This window comes from Rhinoderma darwinii, chromosome 13 (genome assembly GCF_050947455.1).
Source record: "Rhinoderma darwinii isolate aRhiDar2 chromosome 13, aRhiDar2.hap1, whole genome shotgun sequence".
In the NCBI taxonomy this organism is placed as follows: Eukaryota; Metazoa; Chordata; class Amphibia; order Anura; family Rhinodermatidae; genus Rhinoderma; species Rhinoderma darwinii.
Genome location: NC_134699.1, coordinates 47,844,824 through 47,870,774, shown reverse-complemented (window position 1 = coordinate 47,870,774; position 25,951 = coordinate 47,844,824). Strand labels below are relative to the sequence as shown.

Sequence of the window (25,951 nt, the reverse complement as noted above, 5' to 3'; positions counted from 1 at the left end):
AAAAAATGGACACTGGAAGACTCCAAAATTCATCACATCACCAGACTTGCAAACCTGGTTTTTAGTTCACCAACCCCTGTGCACCATGTGAATTAGGACTTCTGGCACAATCATTAAAAAAAACATTTATGCTGCAGTTAAAGGGGTTGTCCACTTTTAATTTTTTTAATTTGTTTATTCATAGAATAGTAAAATCATACCGTTTTCTACCTCATGTGACCCCTAGATTTCCGTTAGCAACTTGGTTACATGACATACATGTGCTGGGTCATCATAGAGGACACATCAATGGGCTAAGCGAATAGCACTAATGGTGGAATAATGATGAACAACGGATTCACCGTGCCTGTATTCACTTGAATAAAATGGCTGACTGTCTCTAGGAGATGTGGTCAATAACGTTAACTAAAAAAGTAAAAAATAAACACAATACATGAAGAATAAACCGGGATAACCATGTAAGGCTTCGTTCACATCTGCGTCAGGATTCCGTTCATGGGTTCCGTCGGAGCTTTCCGTCAGGGGAACCCATGAACGGAATCCAAATGGAAACCATAGGTTTCCGTTTGCATCACCATTGATTGCAATGGTGACGGATCTGATGCAAATGGTTTTCATTTGTCACCGTTGTTTAAGGGTTCTGTCGTTTGGACGGAATGAATAGCGCAGTCGACTACTGATGGAAAGCTCAGACGGAACCCGTGAACGGAGCACGGACGCAGAGATGTGAACGAAGCCAAAAGATATGTTTCTACACAGACACTGACAGACCTGATGAGATGCCTCTGTAGGTAGAAATACTTTATGCTCCTCAGTAAAATACTATTAACCTGCTAGACTCTTGAACAGTACTACATGAATGCCATGAAGGCTTCGCACGTGCTGCACCCACTCTTTGGCACTCACTGCTTCGGACCATTAGACTTGCTTCTAACACAGATTTTCTATCGAGCCCATACCGATATCCGAAGAAAGCCGAACAGAAACAAGGCAGCAAAGTGCTCACCTGAGCGTTTCTGCCGCTTCGTTTTAGTGATCGATGGGGGTCTCAGTGCTCGGACCCCCACCGATCAAAAACTTCTGACATGTCACTATAAGATGTCAGTTTCCCTTTAAGGATGCCTTAAAAGCGAATTTCTTCAAGGAGACCTAGGTAATATAACCATAGTCCAAACACAGCCTGACCTGGCCACAAATGTATCCACTCCGCTCTGTAATAAAGGGTAACAAGTGTCTGCTCATAGTGTAAGATGTTGTTCTCATGTAAAATAGCAGCCTCTTTATACAATAAGTCACAAGCTGCACCATGATCTATGAATAAGGCTCTGTACACACTGGCTTCATGGTTTCCGTTTTTACAATAGCGATGACGGAATCGAATGACTTAGAATGAGCACGTCAAGTTTATGTTACATTTTTCCTGGACAGAATATCGCAGCAAGCAAATGCAAAGAGCAATGGAAATCTGATGGTAAATAAATAACACAGGTGTGAACAGAGCCTGTCAATTACAAGACTGGCACAAAACTTCACATGTCCAGCTATTGGCATGTATAACTCAAACTGGCAGCACTAGGGTAGTGCCACTGCGACCTAGTGTTAAATACTCACCCTTTCAAATGTTGCCATCAGTACATGGCAGTGCCCCAGATGTTCTACAAAAGGAAAAGAATAGTGTTAACGTCAGTCATCTATAAATGTTCATGTACAATTCAGGTAAGGTAAAGCATACACGTCTATCGTAATGCGAAGCCCTAGTTACGCCAGCTAGACATTTGACTAAATCATTGTGTCAGGAGGAATTGTCACGGCATGATCAAAGGGAACTCCTCTCTTTGATCGAGTCACCGGAAAACCGGGGACGCAATCAAAAAATACATTTAAAAAATAATAATATATATATATAAAAAATAAATAAAAAAGAAAAATAAATAAATTTAAAAAAATTAAAAAAAAAAAAAAAAAAACGGGAAAATCCCTCTGCAGTCAGCCCTGGGGACCTAGGAAGAGCCCCGGCTGTCTGATCAGTATGCCTGCTGTTAGGGTCCACTATGTGCTGCCCTAACAGCAGCCTGTGTCCTAGTGACACAGTACAATGTATTAGCATACAGGAGTATGCGAATACATTAAAAGTAAAAAATAAAGTTGTATGTAAAGTTAAAAAAGTATTTATTTATTTGTATTAGCAAGCGTGCAGATCATGAACGTTAGACAATAAAATAAGACAATGCCGGTCATATAAGTCTTGGTGCCGATATTTCCTTCATCCGATTTTTGAGTAGCATGCGGTTTGTTATGGAGAGTGTAGATTGACAGATCTATCTCTTACCTTCTCCTTCCTCCACTACTGCATGGACAACCATAGGATATACTTCTCTGTCAAGGTCAAAGGTCAACTGAAATGATATATATTAAAGGGGGGGGGGATTAACAGAGTGTGTATGTATATATATGTATATATATATATATATATATATATATATATATATATATATGTCGATTTCATGTAGAAGGTGAATGAAACCATTTTACATTATGTAGAAGTGCTTGTGTATAGATTATGCTGGTCATGCATTTCCCCCACCTCTTCTTCTCTCCATTCAGAGGGGTCCACAGTATGGGACGGAAGACAAAACTGCTGGCTGACCCCTTTCTTGAAGTTCACAGCGTCAGACTGCAGATTGCTGGATTTAGGAATGTAACTAAATGAAGACAAAAAAAGTGAAAGTAAAGTTAGCAATCCTCCTCCATGATACGCATTCCGTCAGTGTAGATCCAATACTGGTTTTACCAAAGCCAGGTATCAACTATCTGCTCCTAGCCGCTTAACGACATCAAGATTGGCATACTCGTCGACCTGTCAAAATGCACGCCCACTACAACAGCTTTTGTGCAACCCTTTGTATGCCACACATGCATCTCTGACACATAGGGGGGAATTTATTAAGACTGTCATTTCATACGCCAGACTTAAGACTAAGAAGTTGGAGTAAACTCTTAATAAATTTGTCGCATTTTTCAGCCGGGAGCCACCATTGTGCCGCAATGACTGCGGCCGTGTGCCATACACGCCCCCCACTGGCCTGAAGAAAAAAAAAGAAAAAAAAAATCTTACAGACTCACCTCAGTACGCCTCGTTACTCCACTTCGGCTCCCTCATCCTTCTAGCACTGCTCATACAAGGACACGAGGCCGGGCAGCGTCAGGACGTTATAGGCGATGCAGCACTTCAAAGTCATCAGTGCTGCGTCGCATAAAACTTTCTGACGCCAGGTCCTTGTATGAGCGGCGCTGGTGTATAAATATTTTTTTTTATCGTTTTTTAATTTTAATGTCTAATGAAAGGGTCCAGGGGTAGTCTTGTCGGAAGGTGGCAAGGTAGGTATCGTGCTATGCCCCATAGAGTCAAATCTATGCCAGCTCCTAGCTATAGTTTCCACTATAAATTACGCAAGTTTTCTGGCGTAAATTATAATAAAATTTGTCTGGCCGTGTGTCCATGCCCCTTTCCCTGTGGGCACGGCCCTTCTCCACAAACGTGGCACAAAAAAGGCCAAATTGCAACGCAAATTGTGACTTTTTGGCCCTTTTGCGACTTTTCTAAGCCAGAAAACAGACATAGAAAGGTTGATGAAGACAGCCTGACCTGGATACAGAATACCATGAGCTTCTGCAATAGTTGCCAAAAAAACAACCTGGACTGAACTGTACCAACACTATCCACTTCCACAAGACTTCCAAGATTTGCCCATACTCACCTGGCAATGCCCCCCTGAAAGTCCTCTGTGGCTTGGTAATAGATGGTGATGGCCACTCTTGCATCGGTGTCAAATGTAAACTCCACATTATATTGAACCTTGGGCCGGCTGTCTTCAGCTCCACTGGCCTTCACTTCCTCTGTGCATCTACAAAAGCAAGAACATTACAATATATGGAAATATATCTAAAGAAGGTACTGACATAATACATCAAATCACAAAATAGTCTATATACCTTTTGATATCAATGTCATATGCAGCCCTATCTTGACTAAAGGGCAAAGATTGCTGGCCTTCCTCAATGCCAACATGCTAATGATCTCATAGGCAACAAGTAGCTCTAATAACACCCAGGGCACAAGCAGGAAATTAAAGCGCATTTGTCACTAGACAGAGATGCCCTACTAAAGGGATGATAGGGGGAAATTAAAAAACGAGCAGCTGATAGGTCTCACACAAAGCCCCCTGGACTGCTAGAATCGCAGAGAAGGCTCACGAGCCTGCAGTGGCATACAGTATTGATGCAACCACGGTCTTCCCTTTGCCAGGCATCATATATAGTTCTAAAATACATTTTAAATTGTAACTTGTGCCAAAAATATATCTAGCACCAGAGAGCTGCGGATACTCAAATGCACCAGGAAATCTAATCTTGTGAATCAGTAGTAAGGCTTCACTTTGAAAGGTGATATAGCGAAAAAACAGAGTTTGACATTATGAACCCATTCCCAGTGCAGCCAGTTTTGACCTTCCTGAGAGAGCCTCGTTTTTCCAATCTGACATGTGTCACTTTATGTGGTTATAACTTTGTAGTGCTTTTACTTATCCAAGCGATTCTGAGATTGTTTTCCCATGACACCTTGTATGTTATGTTAGTGGTAAAGTTTGGTCGATACATTCAATGTTTATTTGTGAAAAACACCAAATTTTAGAGAAAATTTAGAAAAATAAGCCTATTTCTAAAATTAAATGTATCTGCTTGTAGGACAAATAGTTATTTCACCCCAGGAGCGTAGCGAAAAGGCTTTTGGGCCCTGGTGCAAAATTTCACTGTTTACATTGTCATTTAGGTATATTATCGTAATAAGATGAAGAATTAATACAAGTATTTTTATCAACAAAAAAAAAAAAGAATCATAATGAGAGAAAACCATAAAGGCCTGGTTACTGGGAGTACACACACACGCACACACACGCGCGCACACACACACACACTGCAAACATTTTTCTGGAATTGTTTGAGGAAGATAACGAAGGGTCCGTTTGCTGGTTCTTTGGTTGATCGTTGCCCTGTTTACACAAGTCAATGATCGGGAATGGGTGTTCATATGAACGCTCGTTTGCCCGATCATTGGCCCGTGTAAAAGGGCCTCAAGTGTTCAAGGTGTTGACTTGGCCCCACTAATCACTAGAATGGGGGCCCCAAGCCCCTTGTTCCTCGTCACCATGGTAAGAGCTTGAACAAGCTGTGCCCAAGGGGGTCGAGCACGCGCCCTACCACTCCATACAAAGTCATTAGACAAGTACAACACTCGGCTGTCCCCGTCGGTCCCATAGACAGAGTGTAGCTGCAGGGCGCATGCTCGACCACTGTAGGCACCGCTCTATTCACCGCAGTGACGAGGAACAAGGGGCTCGGGACCCCATTCTAGTGATCAGTGGGGGTTCCAGCATATCACACTGCCAGGATGAAGACAGTCTGTCTTCTTACTAGCTCCTTACAATCTTACCATTAATGTGCGGGCCGCGCGGGTCAGGACTATAGCAGACAGACACTCTCCAGCCAGAACGAAGAGATGGAGCAAACCGTTCTTCCTCCTCTAGCTTGCCACACCTCCTTAAGCTGTGGCTAATCAGGTTAGTGCACGGGGACATGCGCAGCCACAAGCCCCGCCTGCCCAGCAAGCGTCAGATAGCAGTAAGCCCACCCCTCCCCAGACGGCGCTTTCAAAAGCAGAAAACTCAGAGCAAGCGCCCAGCTCCCCCCACACAACACCCTCCCCCCATCGGCACCTTTAGTACATCTCGCCCAGGTCATGATCTGGGCAGGTTAGCATCGCTGACACCCCAACCACGTTGACACAGTCTGGGACTGGGGTTAGGAGATCCCGCTCACGTCCGGACCAATTCCTCTTCTTGTCCGTCCCGTCCGTCCCCCGTCCCCCCCAAACGTCACGCTTCTGGGTCTCAGAGACACATCGATGCAAACACAGCATGGGGCCCAGTCACAACTGCAACCCCTATAGCTACGCCACTGTTCCACAGTTTCTTGACCCTTTAGGTGTTTCGCAGGAATGAAAGCAAAGTAGAGGTGAAATGTCTTTTTTTTTTTTTTTAAGATATTCAATTTCAATCAATTTTTTCCGCAAGTGTTACCAGAGAAACACAACTCAATAGTTATTACCCGGATTCTGAAGATTTTAGAAATATCCCATATGTGGCCCTAGAGTGCTACTTGACTGCAACACAGGCCTCAGAAATTAAGGACCACCTTGTGGATTTTGGTGGCTTCTTTTTATGTGAATATATTTTAGGCACCATGTCAGGTTTGAAGAGGTCTTGTGGTGCCAAAACATAGGAAAAAACCCCAGAAAAGACACCATTTTGGAAACACCCCCAAGGAATTCATCTAGGGGTGCAGTGAGGATTTTGACCCTAGAGGTGTTTCATAGATTTTAATAGATTATGGCAATGAAAAATTAATATTTTTCCAATAAGATGTAGATTTAGCATCATTTTTCTTTTTATTTCAACAAGGAATAAAAGAGAAAAAGCACCCCAACATTTATAAAGCAATCTCTCCCGAGTATGGTAATACTCATATGTTCTCGTTAACTGCTGTTTGGACACACAACAGGACTCAGAAGGGAAGGAGCACCATTGGGCTTTCGGAATATAGATTTTTATGGATTGGTTTCTGGACGCCATATCGTATTTGCAGAGCCCCTGTACTACTAGTACATTGGAAAAAAAACAAAAGTGACTCCATTTGGGAAACTACCCCTAGGAATTCATCCAGAGGTATAGTGAAAATGTTGACCCCAAATTTTTTTTTGCTGAATTAGAATTAAAGAGGCTCTGTCACCAGATTTTGCAACCCCTATCTGCTATTGCAGCAGATAGGCGCTGCAATGTAGATTACAGTAACGTTTTTATTTTTAAAAAAACGAGCATTTTTGGCCAAGTTATGACCACTTTTGTAATTATGCAAATGAGGCTTGCAAAAGTCCAAGTGGGTGTGTTTAAAAGTAAAAGTACAACTGGGCGTGTATTATGTGCGTACATCGGGGCGTTTTTAATACTTTCACTAGCTGGGCGCTCTGATGAGAAGTAACATCCTCTTCTCTTCAGAACGCCCAGCTTCTGACAGTGCAGATCTGTGACGTCACTCACAGGTCCTGCATCGTGACGGCCACATCGGCACCAGAGGCTACAGTTGATTCTGCAGCAGCATCAGCGTTTGCAGGTAAGTCGATCTTACCTGCAAACGCTGATGCTGCTGCAGAATCAACTGTAGCCTCTGGTGCCGATGTGGCCGTCACGATGCAGGACCTGTGAGTGACGTCACAGATCTGCACTGTCAGAAGCTGGGCGTTCTGAAGAGAAGAGGATGTTACTTCTCTTCAGAGCGCCCAGCTAGTGAAAGTATTAAAAACGCCCCGATGTACGCACATAATACACACCCACTTGGACTTTTACTTTTAAACACACCTACTTGGATTTTTGCAAGCCTCATTTGCATAACTACAAAAATGGTCATAACTTGGCCAAAAATGCTCGTTTTTTAAAAATAAAAACGTTACTGTAATCTACATTGCAGCGCCTATCTGCTGCAATAGCAGATAGGGGTTGCAAAATCTGGTGACAGAGCCTCTTTAAGCTGTGAAATTAAAACATTTTTTTTTTTTTCAATAAGATGTTGATTTTTCATTTTCACAAAAAATTAAAAATGAAAAAGCACCCCAACATTTGTAAAGCAATGTCTCCCGAGTATGGCAATACCCCTTTTGCGGTTATAAACGGATGTTTGGACATATAGGAGGGTTCAGAAGAAAAGGAGTGGTATTTTACAGTAATGATATGCAGACACCGTGTCGCATTTTCAAAACCCCTAATGTACCGAAAAAAAGTGACCCCATTTTAGAAACCACACCCCTAAAAGCATTTATCAACGGGTATAGTGAGAATTTAGACCCCACAGGTGTTTTTCAGAAATGAATACGCAGTGGAAGATGCTAAGTAAAAATTGCATTCGCCAATGTGTTGTGCCCAACTTGTGTCACTAGGGAATCTTACCCCAAAAATTGTTAAGCGGGTTCTCCTGGGTATAGCAATGCCATATATGTGGACGTAAACTGCTGTTTGGGCACGCTGTAGGGCTTAGAAGGGAAGAAGCTCCATTTGGAGTGTGGATTTTGCTTGATAGTAGTTTCATTTGGGGTTTTGTTGGTATTTCAGTTTATAATGTGGGGGCTGTAATCTGTGCGGAGTATATCAGGGGTATATGTAAGCTGTGCGGAGTACATCAGGGCATAATAAGGGGGTATAATAATGGGGTAAATAATACAATTATCCATAGATGTGTGGTACGCTATGAAGAAATCCGTTATGCACAGGCCGGTGTCGCACAGATAAACTTTATCCTTTCTTATCCCCCTTTTGTAACACTCTGCACCTTTTTTGGGACTTCTCCTCCTTTGGAGTTTAGGAAATTTTGCTGGAAAAGTGTTGCCCTGGTATAATACGGGCACCCTCGCTTCCAGCAGATGTGCTATGTCCCTTCCCTTTCTGATTCCCAAATACTAGGGCCTCGATAACCACTTCTTGAAACTGAGAGAATGTTCCCCTCCGGATTGCACATTGAGATGTTTTTTCATCACCGCATTACTAGTGCCATATCTTTTTTATTTTCCGGTTGATTGAGCGGTGTGCGGGCTTGTTTTTTGTGAGACAAGCTGTAGATTTTATTGATATCATTTTGGGACACATGCAAGTTTTTGATCACTTTTTCATTTTTTGGAAGTGACCAAAAACAAGCAATTCTGGAATTGTTTTTTATTGAATTTTTTTCGGCATTCACCGTGTGCCATAAATTACATGTTAACTTTATTCTGGAGGTCGATACGATTACGGCGATACCAAATTTATATAGTTTTTTTTATGTATTGCAGCTTTTGCACAATAAAATCACTTTTTAATAAAAAATTATTTGTTTTCTGTGTCGCCATATTCTAAGACCCATAACTTTTATCTTTGCGTCAACAAAGCGGTGTCAGGGATTTTTTTGCGGGATGGGCTGTAGTTTTTATTGGTACTATTGCTGGGTAAATGTGACTTTTTGATCACTTTTCATTCCATTTTTTGGCAGGAGATGTGACCTGTCTGGCGCTTTTTTTCATATTTTATTTTCACGGTGTTCACCATGAGGGATACATTCTGTAATAGTTTTATAGTTTGGGTCGTTATGGCCGCAGTGATACCAATTACAAATAATTTTTTTGTATATTTCAATAATAAAAGACTTATTATGGGGAAAAAAGGCAATTTTGGGTTTTTTAACTTGAAACTTTTATTTTTGTTACATTTATTTTACCAGAGGACTTGAATGCCTGCAACACTGATCGTATACTAATATACTGCACTACTTACGTAGTACAATGCATTAGAGCTGTCAGTGTGACACTGTCAGTAAGCCAATTAGGACCCGCCGAAAGCTTCCAGACTTGGCAGACCAGGAAGCCATTGTTAAGCCACCGGTTGCCATACCAATTATTGCCAGCCCCGTGCAGGCGTCGTAAGGGGGGGGGGGGGTGATCGGCTAAAAACCCCTCAGATGCTGCGGTCGCTATTGATCGCTGCATCTGAGGGGTTAATAGACCGGATTGTCAGCTAGCTAATATACAGCTGACACCCGACACCCGCACCATCACCGCGACATATTGGGGTAACAGTAAGACTTAAACCCCGGCACTTTAAAAAAAAAAACTTACAATTACAAACATTAAAACAAGTGTTGAACTGGATAAAGGATATACTTTAATATATGACCTCATCCCTAACCCCATAATAACCTAAGTTACATGTCAATATTTAGTAGAGAGTTATTGACCTGACGAGACGTAATGTGTCTTTTCGGATATTGATCAGGCTGCGTAGTGTTTTCACAGGCTCCTGCGGGGAAGGTGCAGCATACGGGAACTAGAAGAGATTAGAGAATATGCTTGGGAATCTTCATATAATAAACACATACAAAAACAACTTACAGGCAGAGGTTTACATAGTAATCATAGGCCATTAGGCCGCAAATCAAAATCACGATTAATCGAACATGTAACCTCGATTACCATTACTTAGGTCACACCTCTTTTTACATGTCACGCCCCCCTATTAGCATGCTATGCCATTGAATTAATATTTATCCCCTAAGCCTGCTGTATACTACCTTTTTATGTTCTTTTTTTCTCATGCATGTATTACAACTTCATATATCCTCTGAAGTCTATAGGGCCCACTATATTATATATTTTATAGGGATTGGTGCTGTGTTTTTCAGATACTGCGCTCCAAATTTCCAGCTTTCCTTCTATCACAGTCATAGTGTTACTTGATAATATTCTGGCTGCCAGAAGTCACCACTAGAAGGCGCTCACTGCATATGGATCTATATACTCTGTGAGAGCTGTAAAAATATGTATGTTGCAAGCTCCCCCTAGTAGTGGCTGCAACAAACACTATTGTGGAAATATATTAAACAAAAGTCACAATTTGTGCAAAAATTACTTTACTTTATTTGCGACTTTGCATTTTTATGCTGCCTCCGCCACTTTAAAAAAAAGCATGCAGGGCTTAATGGGAGGAATGGGGTCACCCGCTGCCCATTAAATTGACTATCATTTATGCCAGAAAACTGATGAAAATTATAGCTTTAATCTACGCCAGCTCACATATTGGATAGTAGTTTCCACTCATAGTAGCCAGCCCTTGGGTGACAGACTGCCAGCTCCCATAAACATTAGACTGTCAGTGGAAATCATCCAAATCAGCAAGATCCGCCAACAAAAATCGAAATGTCTATAGTTAACTAAAGTCTACACACTAAACAACAGTCTACATTCCTAGGGGAGTATTTGAGATCATCACATAAAAAGGAACTAAAAAATTATTATTTTTTAATTCAAATCTTGCAACTGCGATCAATCTTTGCGTCTCGTAGTTTACAGTAAATAATAATATCGTTCTATTGTGGTCTACAGACACAATTCAGTATATAGCGTTCTAACATTAAAAGGGAAACCAGTTTCATATACATTGCCCCGCATAAAGCGTGTCCTCTGCCGCAAAAGTCCCCGATTACTCCGTTTTCTTACGGTCTTGGGAGGAGGAAAGACAACGGCCACTTAACCCCATGCAGATTTCATTTGGATCTCAGGAGGACTGATTTTTCAGTCCTTCATGCCACGAACGGGTTACCGCTACGCATCAATGGCTCATCAGTCAGTACGTAATTCTGGGCAGAAACAGAAAACGCCGCTTTTGCCTAGAGTTAAGCTCCTGTTCATTCCCCAAAGTCTCTAAGTATCTTAAAGCTGCTGTTTAGGAAATCTTCCTCTATTCCTTTTAAGCCATGAGTCCGTTGCTCCTGAGTGGTCCTGACATAACTTGCCCGAAATTTTCCATAGTATAATTCCTGAGAAGTATGGTCAAGTGCCACCCGGAATTCTATATCGGAAATATGTCAGCTGATGGACTGTGTGCGCAGGCTTACCTATGGCCTACCGGGGGAAACCGGCCACAAGAGCTTTAGAGAAAATAAAATTGTACAAGGTTACAGAGTGGCATAAAGTAACTGTCCAAATCAGTAATCGGACCTAATCCATGCAAATAAAGCATCAGATTATTGTCGAACCTGGAAGGTAAAACGTTAGCCACAACTAAACCAGCTCTGGGCAAGTAGAAGCGAGGGTTAACAGTGCATGTGTGCAGGATTAGCTATACACGTGTAAGCACGGTGATCCATCTCTGCATAGAAAGGAGGCGGGGGTATCCTGATGTGCCCCCAACACACAGGAAGGAGGGGGCACTGTGTGTGGAGTTATAAACAGAGGCTTATGATAGGAAGCGATTAGAGAAATAGTTACTACACATGAACTGTTAAATATAAGAGACAAATACTGCAGATAAAACATGGTTGTCTGAAGAGCTTTTCATCCATATGGCATGTCATAATACAGCTTTTTACTAAGATCAAGGTCAGGGACCATTGAGACGACAGAACCAGCAACGATCAGTATACATACCGTGACGGGCCGACTTCCGAGAAAGTTCAAGTCGCTATTCTCACCAAAAAGGTAACCTTCAGGGTGGCTGGACTCAAACTTCTCTCCTCCCATAATAAAATGGCTGGCAAAGTAACTCCCTGGATATAGAAAAACCTATAAATCAGATTAACAGATACTGGACATGGTGTGGTATAAATCACAATAGGCGGTAGACTTTCCCATAACAGCTTACATACTATTGCCACCATATCAATGCATAGTGGAATGAATTTTGAACAGGCACAGAAGACTTGCGCCTTGAGACCCTAAAGAATACCTTATTGTGGTATAAAAGACCTATACACTGTAATAGTAAATCACTTTTTTGTAGATGCTTAACCAGCAGTTGTCTAAAATGCACGAAATTATGCTACTAGTGGCTGTAATACAGATTGACACACGCTATTAAAATATGGGTCACTGGGGTACGTTTATAAAACATGGGGCTCGATTGAAAAGGGAACGCGCTTCAGCCATTGCCCATCTATTATCAGAGATTGCACTCCTAGAGACCTCACATAAACGCTCCCGTGACCCGGATTGTCGGATAGCACTCCTTCAAAAACGGGAAAAGCTTCACACACTTCTGATGTCCAAGGCCAAAATATGGGTCACTGGACATTTGCAATACATTTGCGACACCATGGACACACGTCGCTTTGAATCGTTCAGAGTGCTCAGGTACTATAAAAAAAAAAAATGCCTTGTATTTCACAATTCTTACATTAATACTCCATACACAGGCATTGTTTTATTATAAGATTATGCTGGATGTCATTGCTGTCGGTACAGTATATTGAAAATGATTGTTGTATTGATTGCCCAATATGCGCTCTTATTGGCTGCTCCACCAGCTATGCTGTATTCTATATGTACCCTCTTCACTCGTGTGTTGGCTGTGCTTGAGAAAGGCAGATAGTTGAAACGTTGCACAACCGGATTATCAGATTTCTTCTATTTTTGCTAATTTGTCACATTTAAATATTTTAGTTCTTCGAACTAGTTTTTAGATAATAACACGAATAAACACAAAATGCAGCATTTAACCCCTTCAGGACACAGCCTGTTTTGACTTAAAAATGTCACTTTATGTGGTAATAACTTTGGAATTCTTTTACCTATCCAAACGATTCTGAGATTGTTTTCTCGTGACACATTGTACTTTATGTTAGTGAAAAAATTTGGTCAATAAATTCAATATTTGTGAAAAACACCAAAATTAGAAAAATTGCAAAAATTAACACTTTTCTAAATGTAAATGTATCGGCTTGTAAAACAGATAGTAATACCACACAAAGCAGTTACTATTTCACATTTCCCATATGTCTACTTTATGTTGGTATCGTTTTTTTGGAACTTTCTTTTCTTTTTCTAGGACGTTACAAGGCTTAGAACTTTAGCAGCAATTACTCACATATTCAAGAAAATTTCAAAAGACAATTTTTTTCAGGGACCAGTTCAGTTGTGAAGTGGATTTGAGGGGGCCCCATACACTACAAACCCCCATAAATCACCTAATTTTAAAAACTGCACCCCTCAAAGTATTCAAAACAGCAATAAGAAAGTTTCTTAACCCTTTAGGCGTTTCACAAGAATTAAAGCAAAGTAGGGGTGAAATTTACAAATTACATTTTTTTTGCAGAAATTCATATTTAAATCCTTTTTTTTTCCTGTAACACAGAGGGTTTTACCAGAGAAACGCAACTCAATATTTATTGCCCAGATTCTGCAGTTTTTAGAAATATCACACATGTGGCCCTAGTGTGGTAATGGACTGAAACACAGGACTCAGAAGCAAAGGCGCAGCTAGAGAATTTAGGGGCCTTCTTTTTATTAGAATATACAGTATTTTAGGCACCATGTCAGGTTTGGAGAAGTCTTGTGCGGCCAAACAGTTGAAACACTCCCAAAAAGACACAATTGGCAAACTACACCCCTCAAAAGAATTTATTAAGGGGTATAGTGGGCATTTTGACCCCACAGATTTTTTTGCTGAATTAGTGTAATGAGGCCGTGAAAATAAAAATCAAATTTTTTTACAATAAAAATAAGAAATTTTCAATTTTTACAAGGCATAAAGGACAAATAACACCCCAACATTTCTCCCAATTATGGCAGTACCCCATATGTGGTAATAAACTGCTGCTTGGACACACGGCAGAGTTCAGAAGTTAAGGAACACCATTTGGCTTTTGGAACTCAAATTTTGCGGCGCCATGTCACATTTGCAAAGCCCCTGCGGGATCAAATCAGTGAAAACCCCCAAAAGTGACCGCATTTGGGAAACTGCACCCTGAAGGAATTTATCTAGGGGTATAGGGAGAATTTTGACCCCACAAGTTTTTTGCCAAATTTAGTGGAATTAGGCCATAAAATTGAAAAGCTAAAATTTTTCCCGATAAAACGTGGACATTTTACATTTTTACGGGGAATAAAAGGAGAAAAAGCACCCCAACATTTGAAAAGCAATTTTTCCTCGATTATGGTAATACCCCATAAGTGGTCATTAACTGCTCTTTGGAAACACGGCAGGGCTCAAAACGGAAGGAGCACCATTTGGAGCTGAAATGGTTTTCGGGTGCCATGTCACATTTCAAAAGCCCCTGCGGGCTTGCCATTTTTCCACGGATATGCCACTTTAGTGACCAATGCTGTGCCCAGCTTGTGCCACTGGAGACACACACCCCATAAATTATTAAGTGGGTTCTCCAGAGTGTAGTAATACCCCATATGTGGTCATAAACTGCTTTGGGCACACTGTCCGGCTCAGAAGGACCGCCATTTGGCTTTTGGAGCGTAGATTGTGCTTGGTAGTAGTTTGAGGGTTTTACTGGTATTTCAGCTTATAATGTGGGGGCATATGTAATCTGCGCAGTGTACATCAGGGTATATGTAAACTCGGCGGAGTACATCATGGTTTATGTAAGCTGTGCGGAGTACATCAGGGTATATAATATGCGCAGTGTACATCAGGGTATATGTAAGCTGGGCGAGCACATCAGGGTATATGTAAGCTGGGCGGAGTACATCAGGGTATATGTAAGCTGTGCAGAGTACATCAGGGTATATGTAAACTAGGCAGAGCACATCAGGGTATATGTAAGCTGGGCGAGCACATCAGGATATATGTAAGCTGGGCGAGCACATCAGGGTATATGTAAGCTGGGCGGAGTACATCAGGGTATATGTAAGCTGGGCGGAGTACATCAGGGTATATGTAAGCTGGGCGGAGTACATCAGGGTATATGTAAGCTGGGCGGAGTGCATCAGGGTATATGTAAGCTGTGCGGAGTGCATCAGGGTATATGTAAGCTGTGCGGAGTGCATCAGGGTATATGTAAGCTGTGCGGAGTGCATCAGGGTATATGTAAGCTGTGCGGAGTGCATCAGGGTATATGTAAGCTGTGCGGAGTACATCAGGGTATATGTAAGCTGTGCGGAGTGCATCAGGGTATATGTAAGCTGTGCGGAGTACATCAGGGTATATGTAAGCTGTGCGGAGTACATCAGGGTATATGTAAGCTGTGCGGAGTACATCAGGGTATATGTAAGCTGTGCGGAGTACATCAGGGTATATGTAAGCTGTGCGGAGTACATCAGGGTATATGTAAGCTGTGCGGAGTACATCAGGGTATATGTAAGCTGTGCGGACTACATCAGGGTATATGTAAGCTGTGCGGAGTACATCAGGGTATATGTAAGCTGTGCGGAGTACATCAGGGTATATGTAAGCTGTGCGGAGTACATCAGGGTATATGTAAGCTGTGCGGAGTACATCAGGGTATATGTAAGCTGTGCGGAGTACATCAGGGTATATGTTAGCTGTGCGGAGTACATCAGGGTATATGTTAGCTGTGCGGAGTACATCAGGGTATATGTTAGCTGTGCGGAGTACATCAGAGTATATGTTAGCTGTGCGGAGTACATCAGGGTATATGTAAGCTGTGCGAAGTACATCAGGGTATATGCAAGCTGGGCGGAGTGCATCAGGGTATATGTAATATGTGCGGAATACATCAGGGTATATGTAATATGTGCGGAATACATCAGGGTATAATAGGATTATGTAATAATGGGATGAATATAAAATAAAATTAATAATCCATGGATTGGTGTGGTACGCTTTGAACCAATCCTTTATGCACAGGCCGGGTTTTTGGGGTATTGTACAAAATATCTGCGCCCCAGTATTGCCTAATCTTGGACTTTTTTACTATCCCTATAAGCCACACAAGGCCCTAAAGTTTCCTCATCTCCGCTGCATATATGGGGTCCACCTATGGGGTCCAGCAAACGATGATGTGGGGTTTTTAGTGAAAAACAACTGGACCTAAAAAATTTGTCTGGGCCGTCATTTAGAATCATCGCGTTTTGAGAGTCATAACGTGTTATTTTTCCGTTGACGGAGCTGTGGGAGGGCTAGTTCTTTTTGGAACGAGCTGTAATTTTTATTGGTTACATTTTGGGGTACATGGAATTTTTTTTATCAGCTCCTGTGCCCACTTCATCTACACGACGGGTCTGGTACGTGTGATTGCGGTAAGTTACTTGACATGCCGACGTACCAGACCCATCATTTTGCGGGAAGGGGTTAAATCATCATTCCATTATTCTAAACCTATATCACCCATGTGAAAAAATAATTGCCCCCTAAACCTAATAACTGGTTGGGCCACCATTGGCAGTAACAACTGCAATAAAACGCTTGCGATAACTAGAAATGAGTCTTTTGCATTGCTGTGGAGGAATTTTGGCCCACTCTTCTTTGCAAATTTGTTTTTTTTCGGCTACATTGGAGGGTTTGAGCATAAACTGCCCGTCACAGCATCTTAATGAGATTCGTCAGTACTTTGACTCGGCCACTCCAAAACCTTAAGGGTAGGAACACACACAGCGTGTTTAGGCCGGAAACGCTGCGTAGCCTATCCGTCCTGAACACCACAGAGAATGCAGTCTGAAAAACCACACCACATTATGAAAAATAAAAAAATACGTTCATCCTGCCTCCGGCTTCTCTGTGCGTTGGCCTGCAACGTCATCCCAGGAGGCCGGACATGTGACCGCTGCAGTGGTCACATGACATAAATAGTTATCCCAGGAGGCTGGACTGGAGAAGAAGCATGGAACTCTGGGTAAGTAGAACTATTTATTTTTTTCTTACTTGCGATTTTTGTGGTACCACTATTTAGTTGCGGGTTTAAAGCACCCCATTGAATTCAATGGGGAAAAACCCGCAACACAAGAACTGCGATTCTGCAGCATTGACACGCTGCGGTTGAGGAAACCGCACCACAGGTCAATTTCTGTGCGTTTTTTTCATCTGCTTTTTCCCCCACTGTGTGGGGACAAAATTTGTTGATATCTCACCCGCACTGCTGCTACTGTAATACGCTGCGGGTTTTCCCTACTTAATCCGTTGCGGAAAATCGGGTGTTTACACCTAGTTTGTTCGTACCCTAACTTTGGTTCTTTTGAGCCATTCAGACGTGGACTTGCATGTGTGCTTCGGATCATTGTCCAGCTGTATAACCCCACTACACTTGAGCTCGGGCTGGGCAATTATGACCTAAATCAAAATCACGATTAATTGAACATGTAACCTCGATTACGATTATTTTGTTTAAACGTTCCCTCGGATATCCGTGAGAAGGACAATAAGACGGCAAGACAATATCCTCATTTATGTAGAAGGCCGAATCCACTTTAGGCAAAAAAGGAGGGCGCCATGCAGAGCACCGCCTTGTCTTGGTAAAGAGTCAGAAACGGAGAATGACAAGAGAGCCGCCAATGCCAAGAACCTTCAGATGGAGATCACCGCAACCAGAAAAACTTCCATCCAGAACAGAAATGGAGAGATTTCTCTCAAGGGATCAAATGAAGTTGAATGCAAGACATCCAAGACCAAATTCAGATCCCACAAAGGAATTGGAGGATGATAAGGGGCAAGCAAATGAGCCACCCCCTGCAAAAAAGTCTTAATGTCAGCTTTAGATGCCAACGGGCGACCAAACAAGATGGAAAGGGCAGATTTATGCACCTTCAGGGAATTGAGAGCTAAATTTTGATCCAAACCCTTCTGTAAGAAAGATATAATTCTGGACAAGTAAAAACGCAAGGGGGAAAGCTAGCGATCCTCATAGCAACCAAAGTTAGCCTTCCACGTACGAAGGTAAACATGGGCTGAAAAATGTATAGCCTACAGGATGGTGAGGATAACACTTTTCAAAAAGCCACGAGCCTTCAGAACGGGGGCTTTAAACGTAGCGACCTTAAATTCTGGTGGAACAGAGGTCTCAGAGAGAAGGTTGAGACGGAGAAGTAAGGGCCACAGGATGTCGGCCAACGTGGACACGAGGACCGTGTACCAACAGCGGCGTGGCCAATCTGGGGCCGGAAGTTCTGGTCCGTTCACGGGGCCGGCCATGAGGGGAAGACATGGACGGGCAGAACAAGAGTTTGGCAGACATGCCACCTAGATTGGACCGAGTAATATTCACCAGCTTATCAGCTGTCCAGAAGAGGGAATTAGCCCATTCCGTATCCACACCCATCATACCAGGGGTGAGCAGCACTGGGGGTGGCAGGGGTGCAGAGGCCACAGGCAATTGGCTTGGAGGCCAGCATGCATATCATAAGTAAATAGACTGACCACAAGGAAATTTAGTATTGCACTTTGAAGAGGCATAATAAATGGCAAAGATTGTATGGCGTGAGGATTTACCTTTAGGGTCAGACATGGCAGTAGAGGGGATTACTTAACTTCACACTAAAGCAGTGAGAATGAAGAAACCGAAAAAATAAAATAAAAAAACTGCTCAGCAAGGGGTACTCATATTCAAGCAGTAATGGCTGCTTCACCTAGTGCTGCTAGAGAAGTCTACTATCTGAAACAAGCACCGATAGTGAAGAGTACTGTCCCTTAGCGAATTAACTCAGTACCTATAGGCTAGGGTGCCTGTAGGAAAGTAGAAGCAGCAAGGGCTGATCCTACCCGATTTCAAGATGTCCGAAGTCCTTCCTGAGGCAAAAAGCAGCAGCTCTGTCCAGGAGATCCTGTATCCCCAGCAGCATCCGTCCAAATGGAGGAGAGCAGAGGAGAATGCGGAAGCCCGAACCACGGAGCGCTGCGATTGGCCACTGGCGGTCATGTAAAGAGACCAGCTAATCAAGAAAGACTGATTTCCTATCAGTGGATAGTGAACAAAGTCCACTCAAGCGCTATTGGTGAAGTCAATAGTGAAGCTCCTGCCCCCCTTCTCCTGTGCAGCGAAGCGCAAAATAGCACCACCGGTGTAATGGCGCCCGTCATACTGTAAAAATTTGCACGGTCTGCCAAAAAGTGCCAGGGAGCCCAGAGTAGATATGGGCAAGCCCCAGGAAATAGACAGGTCCAGCGGACCGCTGAAGTGTACAAGCGGTGGCCCGGTTAACTCTACGCTCCATCTCCCAGATGTTCTGATTAGCAGGAGCACCCACTCAGTGTTACCACCTTCACTAAGGGGACGCTGGTGGGAGAGGTGTTAGAGGTGCTCCTTGGGCTGGTGGGTGACAGAGGAGCTGACGCTCTAGTCTCAATGGTCTTCATAGGCAATTTGGACAACATTGCATTAATATACGATGCTGTGCGCCCGCCGAAAAGGAAACACAGGGAGACCCTGCGTCCCTAGTTCTTAAAGCGACTGTCACCACATTATAAGTGCCCTGTCTCTTACATAAGGAAATCGGCGCTATAATGTAGGTGACAGCAGTGCTTTATTTACAAAAACTATCTATTTTACCACTTTATGAGCGATTTTAGCTTTATGCTAATTACTTTCTTAATGCCCAAGTGGGTGTGTTTTTACTTTTGACCAAGTGGGCGTTGTGGAGAGAAGAGGTAGATTATAGATTAATTCCTGCAGAACATATCTAGTTAGGCAAGAAAAAAAAAAAAATGAACATACGGTAGCAGAGGCGCTAAAAATGTCTTAATAGAGGGATAAAAAGTCAAAAGGAATGACTCTTTACCACATGATCAGACCATAAAAAGTCGATGTGAAATGTCGGGCCACAGCCGAAAGTCATTCTAGAAACTGAAGGTCTGAAAGGAACCTTATGAATAATCCATTCCGGAAGGCCCGTCAGTCGTCAAACCTCTAGAATATATTAAACATAATTCACTGTTTGACCTATTTCTCCAAAACCAGTGCGCAGGTCAGACAGAACATGCTGAGAGAGAAGCGACAGTGACTATGACCTCCATCACAACCCACAACCTCCATCACACCACCACAGGCTTCAAGGGGTTAAATCTAAGGCACGCAACAATTGAACACTTATAAAATGCTAGAACTTCCTCTCCCCAATATATTATTCATGCAGACGACTTTCTGAATCACCTGCATTATTTAACAGCAGAGGTGGAGGTACACTGGAGGATGAGGCCTAGAAACAACAACGTGCAGGTCAAATATAAAGAATTTACACGGAGGACTTGTCCGAGGAAACGCATTTCACAGTGAGTTAACCTAGTGACGGAGACGCCATTCTCCAGAGGTCACACGCTTCACAGGTACTCAATCTCCTCCTGTCACTTATAGAATTACACCACAGTCTTTGCATCTTGGATCATACAAGTACAACATTTTTAAAGGAACTCTTCACCGATGACCATATTATATAGAATGAGGTGGGTGTGAAAAATACGCCAGGCCACACCAAAGCAGGAAATAACTCCACGTGCCGGCGTACAGTCTACGAGGAACACGCAGCGGCGGTCCGACAATAGAGAATGACATTGCTTGCTCTCAATACACTGACGACATGACAACGGTGCTGCAGACTGCTGCCCCGGTGCGAGGCTCTGCAGGGTTGATGCAGTAAGTTAATGCAGTCATGCTGGATGCAGACACTCAGGCTGCTAGAACTCCCACTCTTCACCAGACTATTGTCTCATCTTATAAAGCTATACTACTACTCCCAGACAGCCATGCTATACGTACCCTATATAAACACATTTGTATAATCATTTCTCTCCAGAGCTAGAATGGGGGCCCAAATTCCCTCTTTTATGGGCAAGCACTAATGTGACGGTCAAGCACAACGTAATGAGTTGGATTGCTTCATGCAAGTCTATGGGAGAAATGGAAACAGACACAGGCCCTAAGGCTGGATTCACACGAGCACATTACGTCTGTAATGGACGGACGTATTTCGGCCAGAAGTCCCGGACCGAACACAGTGCAGGGAGCCGGGCTCCTAGCATCATAGTTATGTACGACGCTAGGAGTCCCTGCCTCTCTGCGGGACAACTGTCCCGTACTGTAACCATGTTTTCAGTAGGGACAGTAGTTCCACGGAGAGGCAGGGACTCCTAGCGTCGTACATACCTATGATGCTAGGAGCCCGGCTCCCTGCAGTGTGTTCGGTCCGGGACTTGCGGCCGAAATACGTTCCGTCCTCCACGAACCGAACATGCTCGTGTGAATCCAGCCTAAGGGTATGTTCACACGCACTAATTATGGACGTAATTCGGCCGTTTTTGCCCCGAATTACGTCCAAAAATAGCGCCTCAATAGCGTTGACAAACATCTGCACATTGAAAGCAATGGGCAGACGTTTGTCTGTTCACACGAGGCGTATATTTACGCGCCGCTGTCAAATGACGGCGCGTAAATAGACGCCCGCGTAGAAGAAGTGACCTGTCACTTCTTTGGTCGTAATTGGAGCCGTTATTCATTGACTCCAATGAATAGCAGCGGCAATTACGTCCGTAATGGACGCGGCGTCCAAGCGCCTGCACATGCCGTTACGGCTGAAATTACGGGGATGTTTTCAGGCGGAAACATCCCCGTAATTTCAGCCGTTACGGACGCTGTCGTGTGAACATACCCTAACAGTGAAGTGCAGAGGTAACGGTAGAACCTTTGGTTTGGTGCCTAAGGGGGACACCCTCTGCCACATAAGCCGAAACCCATATTATAAATGGCACAAGGGGAGGCCCCGATAAAAAAAAATTCTCAGGAGATCACTTATCCAGTGCATAGGTAATAATTTGTTGGAAAACTACTTCAATGGATAGATCAGGGGAAAAAAAAAAATACAGAAAAATATACCAGAACTCTTGTGGGAACATTTATTACTTGGAGGCTATGTAAACCTTTGAAAGGGATTTACTTATTTTTAATAAAAAGGTCAGTGTGTTTGGTGCAACTTTCAAATGTGAAAGGTATACACAGCCTTTACAGGATCCGTTCCTATAAGTGACTAGATCTGCAGAAAAGCACATCTGCCGTATCACCTGTAGAGCCGCTACAATGGGTAACAATGGTTAGTAACGACGTGTTAAAAATCACCCAATAACGCAGTTTAAAAAAAAATGGCGGAAATGGAAAATTGTTTTATGATTCACAAACTGTGTTTGTCAAACTTAAAAACATATGGAAACAACCCCCCTTAGGGCCAGTTCACACTGGAGGTTTTTTTGACACTTATGAAAAACGCGCTGAAAATCCCTCCCATTGATTTCAATGGGAGGCAGAGGCGTTTTTTTCCCGCGAGGGAAAAAGAAGGGACATGCCCTATCTTCAGGCGTTAGAGAAAGCGTATTTCGGAGCATTTTATGCCCGCAGCGCTCAATGGCCGCGGGCGAAAAACGCTGCGAAAATCGGCGTGCAGACAGAGCAAAATCTGCCTCAAAATCCCAAACGGAATTTTGAGGCAGATTTTCCTCCTGCAAAAAACTCAGTGTGAACTCAGCCTAAGGCACCTTAAGTAAACCTGGCCGTACAAGCAGGAGTACTCCAAATATGCAGCAGGTAATTCAAGTTCCCCTGGTGGCGTCTGTGTCAGCCCGCAAGGAAACTACCGTCTGTCCAACTAACATACTGAAAACAGTCTGTATATCCTGCCCTGCATCCAATCCCACAGCTCAAGGGAGCGATTCTAATAATAACCCTTTAGGGAATTGCTATTTATGCCATTCTCCAATGTGTAAGTATTGATCACGGATGGTGAGCTACACTATAAACATAAATTACCTAAACACATAAAATATATTCTAATCCTAAATCCTACAGTCCAGATAAATCACTAATCCGGCATCCAAAGGGTTATGTGGCTTCTTTGTCACGAGCACACAAGAAGTATATAGCGTGTTGGAATATGAAACTAATTCTTTACATTGAGAGGGTGAATGCTTTGGATAGTCTCTTATCCTTGAAGACCCCCCGACAATAAGATAATCACAAGGTGTCCTGCTGCTGGGACCCCCGGCAATCAATTGTAATCTGTGGGTGAACCTGGAAATAGGTGTTCAATTCCCCTGCAGCGCCACCACAGGAAAAATGAAGCATTGCATAGTACCCACTAAAAGCAATGGACTGTTCATACAATGCCTGGACACGCCAGGATCTCCAGAATGAGAAGGAGAATGTACAGGAGGAGTAAAGTAGGTGCAATGGTGGATTTCTCAAGGACGCTGGCATAATAAATGACTGGTATCCGCTCCAGCCCCTTTTGGCCACATGTTCAATGATGCCCCGACAGCGGGTTACGTAGGCAGCAATCAGAGGTCATGTGTAGCGCGTCGTCAGGAAGCAGTGAACTACAGAATGAAAGGATCACGTGACCGGTGTATCGACCGCCGTTTTGGCCAAAAAATTAAAAAGCAAGTAAATTGAGAAGCATCTTTATATGTAGTTAGGATCTCGTTTAGACAAGGTTTATGCTCTCCGGGTAACAGGTTTGAGACTCGTCACCAAGGTTGAATAGAAAACAAAACAAAAAACCCAGTGTATAATCGTATATAACATCTACGAGGGGGATCGGTCACTAGACAGGCACTTTGTTATTATAGATAAGAGGGTCTCTACTCACCGGACTTGGGGGGGTATCTGTACACGGAGTTAGACGGCATATCCACCTCTTCGACTCCTGCGTGCTGCCGGCTTGTAAGCGCACCCATCCTCACAAGGATGAACAGGAACGTGCCAGTTCCTATTACTGACCTGCCATCTCACTAGCCACTAAGATAGAAAGAGAACGGGACTTTTACCTGTCAACCCAGGGATATACACACCATCTTATTATGGAACGTGAGCCACCAGGGGTATCCTGTACTCCAGCCAAGTTGCCATAGAATACTACACCCTTTATCATATGAGACTAAAAATGGAATATCGCCAGGATTCGATTCTGCCGCGTATCTAGTTTTATGTCCACACCGGAATCCAACACTATAAAAACTAGAGCTAAATGACAAGTGGCGCCAGGCAGGTGCCCTGCGGGTGGAGTCACATTTGTGGGTTTCTCCCTAAACCAATAACCTAGATATAGACTTTATAGAGTGAGTTTCATGTGACAATGCTGGGTCATAAACTGTTGCAGGTGACATGCAATGCTACTGACGGCTCCTAGCGGGCACCATAACATGGCAGCAATTATATCACCCATATGGCCGGACAGTGCCCTCTCTACCGGGCACCATAACATCCCAGCAATTATATCACCCATATGGCCAGACAGTGCCCTCTCTACCGGGCACCATAACATCCCAGCAATTATATCACCCATATGGCCAGACAGTGCCCTCTCTACCGGGCACCATAACATGCCAGCAATTATATCACCCATATGGCCGGACAGTGCCCTCTCTACCGGGCACCATAACATGGCAGCAATTATATCACCCATATGGCCGGACAGTGCCCTCTCTACCGGGCACCATAACATGGCAGCAATTATATCACCCATATGGCCGGACAGTGCCCTCTCTACCGGGCACCATAACATCCCAGCAATTATATCACCCATATGGCCAGACAGTGCCCTCTCTACCGGGCACCATAACATGCCAGCAATTATATCACCCATATGGCCAGACAGTGCCCTCTCTACCGGGCACCATAACATCCCAGCAATTATATCACCCATATGGCCAGACAGTGCCCTCTCAAAGTACACGGACAACAGTGAAGCTTTATCCTGGGTATAGTGCCCACACACAACACCGTGGTCTCACATATACAGTCCAAAGAATGTGATACACACTAATACACCCTGGGAGTGGCAGCACCACCCTCATACTGCCTATACATAATACCCTCCATGTACTGACACTTCACCCCCAGTTACTGGCATCACCACCCTGCCATCCCTGGCTGTCTTGGTCCTTACAGTGACGGCTTATATGATCATTGTGTATGTGCCCTCCCTACAAGGACCCATCTCTCCTACGCATAGCCCCATGATGGCCCAACCCCACCCAGTTCCCCGTCACCACAAGCAGGCTCCTGTTACCTGTCCCGGTCCGGCTGCTGACACCGGTCCCTGCAGCAGCCGCAGCACACACCAGTGACGTCACTCTAGCGCTTGGAACCCCTCCCCCTCGGCGAACTCTGCCATTGATGATGAGGAAGGCGGAGTTACTGTCCCTATGACAACCATATTTTCTCACTCGGGAACCACGTGTTTAAAGTCCTAGTCACGGGGGAGGGACCGATACCTGTGGGAGGAGATTAGGCAGAAAAATTGACAGTATGTGTGGTAGCCCTGAGGAATATTTTCGACACGATACGTATTTAGAAAGCGGCGGACTGATACTGACCATGGCGGGCAATCGAAAACAAGGAGGAATACGAACGCGGAAAGGTCACCGACAGAGGCGAGCAGAAGATGACTGCTAACTAGTGCCATCTAATGGGCGTTCGTGTCATTACAGTCTTCCTAGTGGCTAGATCAGTTCACTACAGTCTTTATTATTACACATTGTAGTACGGGATTCCATAATAAACAGACGCTGCTTCATTCTGACCAATGAAATTCCAGGAATCCAGATTTTAATGAAAAAAATCATCTTTATTACTAATACTAAATGATACAATGATTACGTTTAAC

General features: G+C 43.5%; 1 protein-coding gene across 3 annotated transcripts in view; it reads right to left on the bottom strand.

Annotated features, from left to right (window-relative positions):
- The window catches only part of RNF157 (ring finger protein 157), a 50,881-nt gene extending 25,131 nt beyond the window's left edge, over positions 1 to 25,750 (bottom strand). For all 3 annotated transcript variants that reach the window (XM_075845970.1, XM_075845972.1, XM_075845971.1), the window contains exons 1-9: positions 25,662 to 25,750; positions 25,355 to 25,559; positions 23,933 to 24,081; positions 12,056 to 12,174; positions 9,868 to 9,956; positions 3,759 to 3,905; positions 2,585 to 2,702; positions 2,330 to 2,396; positions 1,612 to 1,655 (exon numbers count right to left, since the gene is read on the bottom strand). In XM_075845970.1, coding sequence (XP_075702085.1) covers positions 1,612 to 1,655; positions 2,330 to 2,396; positions 2,585 to 2,702; positions 3,759 to 3,905; positions 9,868 to 9,956; positions 12,056 to 12,174; positions 23,933 to 24,020 — 672 coding nt within the window. In that variant the 5' untranslated portion in view covers positions 24,021 to 24,081; positions 25,355 to 25,559; positions 25,662 to 25,750. The remainder of the gene's footprint in view (positions 1 to 1,611; positions 1,656 to 2,329; positions 2,397 to 2,584; positions 2,703 to 3,758; positions 3,906 to 9,867; positions 9,957 to 12,055; positions 12,175 to 23,932; positions 24,082 to 25,354; positions 25,560 to 25,661) is intronic.
- Positions 25,751 to 25,951: the final 201 nt, after the last annotated feature.